At 35.6% G+C, this 7,500-nt stretch overlaps 1 protein-coding gene across 1 annotated transcript in view; it reads right to left on the bottom strand.

Moving 5' to 3' along the window:
- The window catches only part of LOC137644996 (cilia- and flagella-associated protein 300-like), a 5,038-nt gene extending 1,109 nt beyond the window's left edge, over nucleotides 1-3,929 (bottom strand). The window contains exons 1-3 of the mRNA XM_068377865.1: nucleotides 3,865-3,929; nucleotides 2,046-2,212; nucleotides 114-286 (exon numbers count right to left, since the gene is read on the bottom strand). Of these exons, the coding sequence (XP_068233966.1) occupies nucleotides 114-286; nucleotides 2,046-2,159 (287 nt within the window). The 5' untranslated portion in view covers nucleotides 2,160-2,212; nucleotides 3,865-3,929. The remainder of the gene's footprint in view (nucleotides 1-113; nucleotides 287-2,045; nucleotides 2,213-3,864) is intronic.
- Nucleotides 3,930-7,500: the final 3,571 nt, after the last annotated feature.

Raw genomic sequence — 7,500 nt, 5'->3', positions numbered from 1 at the left:
AAACTTTTAAAGGATAAGGATCATATAATCTAATTCTGCATTTAATACTTTTGCCTATAATTTCTTAGGACAAAACTATCCTAAAAGTATAAAAAATGAAAAGAAAATATTACCTGATGAGATCCTTGTACAAGGCCTTTGTAACGGTGACATAATTATGAAAATTGTCCTCAAACTGGCAACATTCTCCTCCCAAGACCACTAATCTGAAAAGGCGGAAAAGAAGTTCGCCGCGCTCCTCTTCGCTGTACACCTCCCAGAACTCGCCTTCCTCTTGGACCAAAATCTGGAGTGGTCAAATGGTAAAAAACTATATGATTTATGGGGGAGTACATTGGCTCCAAAGATTGGGCCAGATCTCTTACTAAAATAGAAGAAGAAGAAGAAGAAGAAGAAGAAGAAGAAGAAGAAGAATGAGAAGAAGAAGGAGAAGAAAACTATATGTTCACCACCGTACACCGCCCTGAAATATGTTTCTTTCCCTATAAAAAAGAAGGTAATTTTAACTTTTGCGTTAAATCTACGTCTTATAAATGATAGGAGTTAGAACATAAGTTGATTTTTGTGCAACTTCGGACATAGCTAAATCCTTTTAGTTCTTAAACATAGTCTTATTCACATCAGGGTTGTGGGCTATAAGCTTGATCACATTTACAGTTTTCAAGTGTCCAGCAACTCATCTATAATAACTTCTCTAATCGTGTACATTGTATGGTGTTCTACAAGACAGATTTTAAGACTTTGTAGTGCCACTTTGGCCTGAATAATCAAAATAGTAACATTCTGCAGAGGATATATCTCTTGTAATTAATCTCAAAACATTCTGCAGAGGATATATTTCTTGTAATTAATCTCACAGCATTCTGCAGAGGATATATATCTTGTAATTAATCTCACAACATTCTGCAGAGGATATATCTCTTGTAATTAATCTCACATAATTCTGCAGAGGACATATCTCTTGTAATTAATCTCACATAATTCTGCAGAGGATATATCTCTTGTAATTAATCTCACAGTTGCAAAAAAAATACGAATTCGAATAATTGGATTGGGATAAAGAGATGCCCTTTAGTGTAATCCATGATCTAATCCATGAAGGGTAAGAAGACTAATCCAAGAACTTAATGATATCGAGACTCATGCTATGTCCCACAGCATAATTCATCACCCATACGTGACATTGTACTTAGTGTTTTGTAATGCTTAACAGTACTAATTGTTACCTTCAATTCTAATTTATCTTTTCATAACACTTTTACATAGTAATTCACAACTTACGTATAACTAGAACAATTTTCAAAATCAAAACGTCAACATTCCCTCTTGCGCTTCCAGAAAAAAAAATATTGTTAAAATATTCTTGCTAGATTTAATAATTGTTGTTTTTAGCACCATATGACTCATTTAGATACTAATTGGAGTTAAAATATTTTGATATATTTTACATTTTCAAAAGAAATAAAGATATTGACCAGTACCCAATCAACAGTACAGTAGTTGTACATAGTATAGCCCTATAACAAATTCCATTGGAATAATAAATTAGTAGTTTTTCGTAGGATAAAATGAAATCCTTTCCAATACTTTTTCTTGGCATGAAAGGAGATCTTGTCACATTATAGAAGACATTCACAAATGCAAAATGCTAATGAAGATTTGCAAATTCATAATTGTCTTCCACTGTCTTGAGGTAGTTTGCTTGAGGTACACCCAGGCACACTATTCTATGTTTCCTTAGTTCCTTTCCTTACTGGGCTATTTTCACTGTTAGTGCCCTTAGGCTTATGTATCCTGCTTTTCCAACTGCGGCTGTAGCTTAGCCAATAATAATAATAATAATAATAATGATAATAATAATAATAATAATACTGTACATTCAGAAAAAAAGAAGATGACAGAACTGAAGCAAGAACTTCTAATTCTAATAAGAACAATGGTACTAATCCAAGTGATAAAAACCTACTTGGTCCATTAATGATTCCTAACCCTACGATATTCAGTTAAGTATCTCTCTTTTATTACAAATAATTCTTACTATATACCTTCTTCAGGTTATCATCAAGAACGAGATCATCCTGGTATTCCTCAAAACAGCGGACTATCTCTCCATCTTCCCTCAAAACACCAACTTCGTAAAGCTTCTTGAATATGTCCATGGACGTCAACTCACACGGTATCCTCTCGATGTCTTCCACTCGGCTGCCATTACCTAAAAGAAGGTGAGGATGTAGATTAATCATAAGATATAGGTTATTAACTTCATCATCTGCATATGCAACGAGCTTTTTTTCTAGGCCAAAGTACATGTGTGTATAGTATGAAATGTAATGGGCCGAGAAAACTACCCTTAGGGACACCAGCTATCACAGTCATGCACTCACTATTATTATTATTATTATTATTATTATTATTATTATTATTATTATTGTTATTATTATTATTATTATTAGCTAAGCTACAACCCTAGTTGGAAAAGCAGGATGCTATAAGACCAATGGCTCCAACAGGGAAAATTATCCCAGTCAGGAAAGGTAACAAGGAAATTAATAAACTACAAGAGAAGTAATGAAGAGTTAAAGTAAAATATTTTAACACTAGTAACAACATTAAAATAGATATTTCATAAATAAACGATAAACACTCATAAAAAAAAGAAGAGAAAACGATAGAATAGTTTGCCCAAATGTACCCTCAAGCAAGAACATTCCAGTCCAAGACGGTGGAAGTTCATGATACAGACGCTATTTTGTAATCACTTAAGGTTTAAAGGACACTCATCAATGGCAAGGGACAGTGATAATGCCGTAGCTGGACAATGCCCTAGAGACTGACCATACATACATATGATAAGCGTCCATGCTCCCTCTCCACCCCAGATAGGACCAGTGAATGCCAGACACTGGCTGCTGATGACCTAGTAGGTAGACCTATAGGCTCCCCAAAACCCCCAACAAGGATGGCGAAGTTGCAGACACTTTAAGAAACTATCGAGTTTGAGCGTGGCTCGATCTCCCGTCCAGCAGATCGCCAGGCTTCCAATCTGGGGATCGTCTTCTTGCTATCCTGTCATCCCCTGTCATTCCTCCTTTGACATCTGCAGCTGCCCCTCTCATCTTGACAGCTATCTCAGAAAAACAATGGTTTCTTTGAAGTCATATTACAATCTGATGAGTGAAGAAGTCGCGTATTGATATTATCAGATCCACATGTCGTGCAGAAACTATGTGTAGTTTATGTGCACCAAAATATTGTATGTTACTCCATGTGTCTCGTTCGGCAACTGATCTATTTTTTTTTTAATGAGGCATGGTATTGCAAGCAGTGACACATTTATGGAGCATAAGCTGCATGCACAAAAATTCTTTATACTCAAATTTCTTAGAATTTCAAAATTCTGGCCGTGTCTTGACGTGCACACATACTTGCAATACAGGATTAACAGAGTATTCTATTAATCCTGCTTGCCATGAAGCCCCAAGCACATTGTCCCCACTGCAAAGTGGATCTCTCTGTGCGACCTTTGTTGTACAAGTACCTAAGTAGGCTACTCTTGTCTATGATGAGTGACAGGGCAATGTCTCCTATCATGCGAGTCAGACCTCAATCCAAGGCTGCTTAAAAATAAAGGAAGATGGTGGCAATGACTTTGAAAAAAAGGCAACCTTACTATCTACAGCACATCTACGATGATGGAAAGGGTTAAGAAAATATGGCAACTACTAAAATATATTCCAAGTCTTAAGCTTTGTAGTTGGATAACAGTCATATTTAGAGATGCATTAAATATGCTGTCCGTTTTATATGAGGTTTCCATAAAAGGATGTTTTTAAAGGTTTTAACGTAGGAAAAGTGTCCTCTTACCCAGGGGTTCTTTTGACTCTCCTCGCCACACATTTAATGAAGTTGCTACTGAAGGACTCCCCACGAAATCCTGAAATTAAAGAAAGAAATAATCTGTTGGAATATCAGCAAACAACGAAAATAAGAGAGAGAGAGAGAGAGAGAGAGAGAGAGAGAGAGAGAGAGAGAGAGAGAGAGAGAGAGAGAGACTTTTAACACACTCACCAGTAAGTCAGAAACATTCAGACAAAAAACATGATGTCAGACATCATAACTGAACAAACAGACCTTTATCTTTCCTTTCAAAATTATCTTCTGATACAATATCGAAGATATTACCCGTATCAACATATTTCAATGTTTGTATTTGCGTAAGGGGAAATAGAAAGGAAGTATATTAGCATACATTACTTTACTTTAAGGGCTGTTTTCCCTATCTTCTTCTTTTTTCTTTGTCTATATCTTTTCCCACTTCTATGTGGGGTTGATGTTTCTGGTCAGCCTTCTCCATCTACCTCTGTCCCACACCTCATCACCGGTTAATCCCTTAGATCGAAGGTCATCCTTGATACAGTCCACCCACCTTCGCTTTGGTCTCCTTCTCCTTCTCGTTCCTTGTACCTCCATTTCCATCACTCTCCTCCCAATATACTGTTCATCTCTTCTCATGACATGACCATACCACCTCAGTCTACTTTCTTGGATCTTATCTGATAGTTTTCTAACTCCTGTGGTACCCCTAATTACCTCATTCCGTATCTTATCTCTTCTTGTCACCCCACACATCCATGGTCAGTGAGTATAAGGGCTATTTTCCCTATATGAATAATAATATCATGAACAATAGCAATAAAACTCCTCACTGAATTGGAGTTGGAGGAATAGATACCCCAATAAGTGTTGTCAGGTTGTATTCCTCAAACGGCTGGTCAAAGGCGTATGCTTGGCAGGTGATCCTCCCTAAAAGCGACCTGTGAGTGGAAACAGAATACATTAGATAAAGATTCTTTCTCAGACGACTGTGAAATTATTATTATTATTATTATTATTATTATTATTATTGTTGTTGTTGTTGTTGTTGTTGTTGTTGTTATTATTATTATTATTATCATTATTATTATTATTATTATTATTATTATTATTATTATTTTCATGAATGGTTAAACTACAACCCTGGTTGGAAAAGCCAGATGCCATAAGACCTGGGGGCTACAACAAGGAAAATAGCCCTGTGAGGAAAGGAAACAACGAAAAAATGAAATATTTGAAGAGAGTAACAACATTGAAATAAATATCTATATTAAACTATAAAACATTAACAAAACAAGATGAAGAGAAATAAGATAGAATAGTGTGACTGGGTGTACCCTCAAGCAAGAGAACTCTAACCCAAGACAGTGGAAGACCATGGCACAGAAACTATGGCTCTACCTGAGACTAAAGAACAATGGTTTGATTTTGGAGTGTCCTTCTCCTAGAAGAGCTGCTGATCATAGCTAAAGAGTCTCTTCTACCCTTACTAAGAGGAAAGTGGCCACTGAGCAATTACAGCGCATTAGTTTACCCCTTGGGTGAAGAAGAATTGTTTGGAAATGTGTTGTCAGGTGTATGAGGACAGAGAAGAATCTGTAAAGAATAGGCCAGAATATTCGGTGCGTGTGTGTGTAGGCAAATGGAAAATGAACCGTAACCAGTAAGAAGGATCCAATGTAGTCGTTTCTGGCCAGTCAAAAGATCCCATAACTCTCTAGCGGTAGTATCTCCATCATAAGACTCAAAACGATGACCAAGTCGTGGAATGATATTTCGAATCAGGTAGCTGAATCGGTGTAACTTCAAAATTTTAAACTTGCAGCGAATGTTTTGTATGTTGAATAGGCTGATATACGTCTCTTTTTATAACTTATTTATGAAAGATCTATTTGAATGTTGTTACTGTTTTTAAATTATGTGATTTTAATTGTTCATTACTTCGCTTGTAGTTTATTTATGCCTTTATTTTGTGACGGGCCGAGAGAGGAGTTGTGAACTCAAAGGCAGGATGCAATCAACTGAGTTGTTTATTAAGGAACACGCTTCTTTATATACAAAACCTCAAGGCAACAGGACATGGCCTGTTCGAGAGACAGACAATGTTACAGAGCAAAACGGAGACATGATCATTCAGGTTCTTTTTAGTGCGAGGGAAGAGCGCAGATACAAGCATAATATATACAAAAGGAATTATGTACAATTGTGTGACATACGGTTGGTACAATTTCCATTTTTCCGCTGGGATATTTTTCCCTGTTGGAGCCCTTGCGCTTATAGCATCCTGATTTTCCAACTGGGGTTGTAACTTAACGAATAATAATAATAATAATAATAATAATTAGTGTTAATGGTGTGAGTATTATGGAAAGTAGTTGAGCATATAATAGTTAAGAAAGACCGATGTCAATGACGTAATAGTTGGAGTTGGTTTGAAATGAGAATATCTGCAGGACTTGCATTGGGGAGTTAGAAAAGATTATTGAAAGGTTAAAAAATTTAAATTACCCATGAAATATTGCAGTACATGAGTAGGAGATGATGAATGGAGAAGTATTCAGTTAAAAGCTCAAGATAGAGACGACTGGCGAAATCTAACCGAGGCCCTTTGCGTCAATAGGCGTAGGAGGAGATGATGATGACACGAGTAAAATGCTGTTCGGTAATTGACCGAATGTGGGGAAGATTCCGAAGAAATGGATTATTATTATTATTATTACTATCCAAGCTACAACCCTAGTTGGAAAAGCAAGATGCTAGAAGCCCAGGGGCTCCAACAGGGAAAAATAGCCCAGTGAGGAAAGGAAATAAGGAAATAAATAAATGAAGAGAACAAATTAACAATAAATCATTCTAAAAAAAGTAACAGCGTCAAAACAGACATGTCATATATAAACTATTAACAACATCAAAAACAAATATGTCATAATTAAACTATAAAAAGACTCATGTCCGCCTGGTCAACAAAAAAGCATTTGCTCCAACTTTGAACTTTTGAAGTTCTACTGATTCAACTACCCGATTAGGAAGATCATTCCACAACTTGGCAGAAATAACCTTTTATAAATAGGTAAAAACGTTAGAGGGAATTATTAGAACTATGTGGGTGTAAATTTACTTAATATACCAATAAATGTGAGTGATAAGGCGATACAGATGACAAGATTAGCACGGATGGAGATGCGTAGGCCTAAGTATAAGAGAAAGCGGATCAAACGTTTCTTATGAAAAGGTTCTGTAAGAAATTTAATAATAAAATGAATTTTATCGGTAATATGAAAGAGAATATGCAGAATTCGTTAATGCAGAGAGTGTTGTGAATGTCTGCTGTGAGAACAGTTAAAAGTTTCTTGCTTGAGGGTACACTCGGGGCACAATAATAAATCTTATTTCTCTTCCTCTTGTTTTGTTGAAGTTTTTATAGTTTATAAAGGAGATATTTATTTCAATGTTGTTACTGTTCTTAAAACATTTTATTTTTCATTGTTTCATTTCCTCACTGGGCTATTTTCCCTGCTTTTCCAACTAGGGTTGTAGCTTACCAAATAATAATAATAATAATAATAATAATAATAATAATAATAATAATAATAATAATAATAATAATAATAATAATAATAATAACAA

The sequence above is a fragment of the Palaemon carinicauda genome, chromosome 1 (genome assembly GCF_036898095.1).
Source record: "Palaemon carinicauda isolate YSFRI2023 chromosome 1, ASM3689809v2, whole genome shotgun sequence".
NCBI lineage: Eukaryota > Metazoa > Arthropoda > Malacostraca > Decapoda > Palaemonidae > Palaemon > Palaemon carinicauda.
Note: the sequence above shows the minus strand (reverse complement) of the source record. Positions and strands in the feature narration are given on the sequence as shown.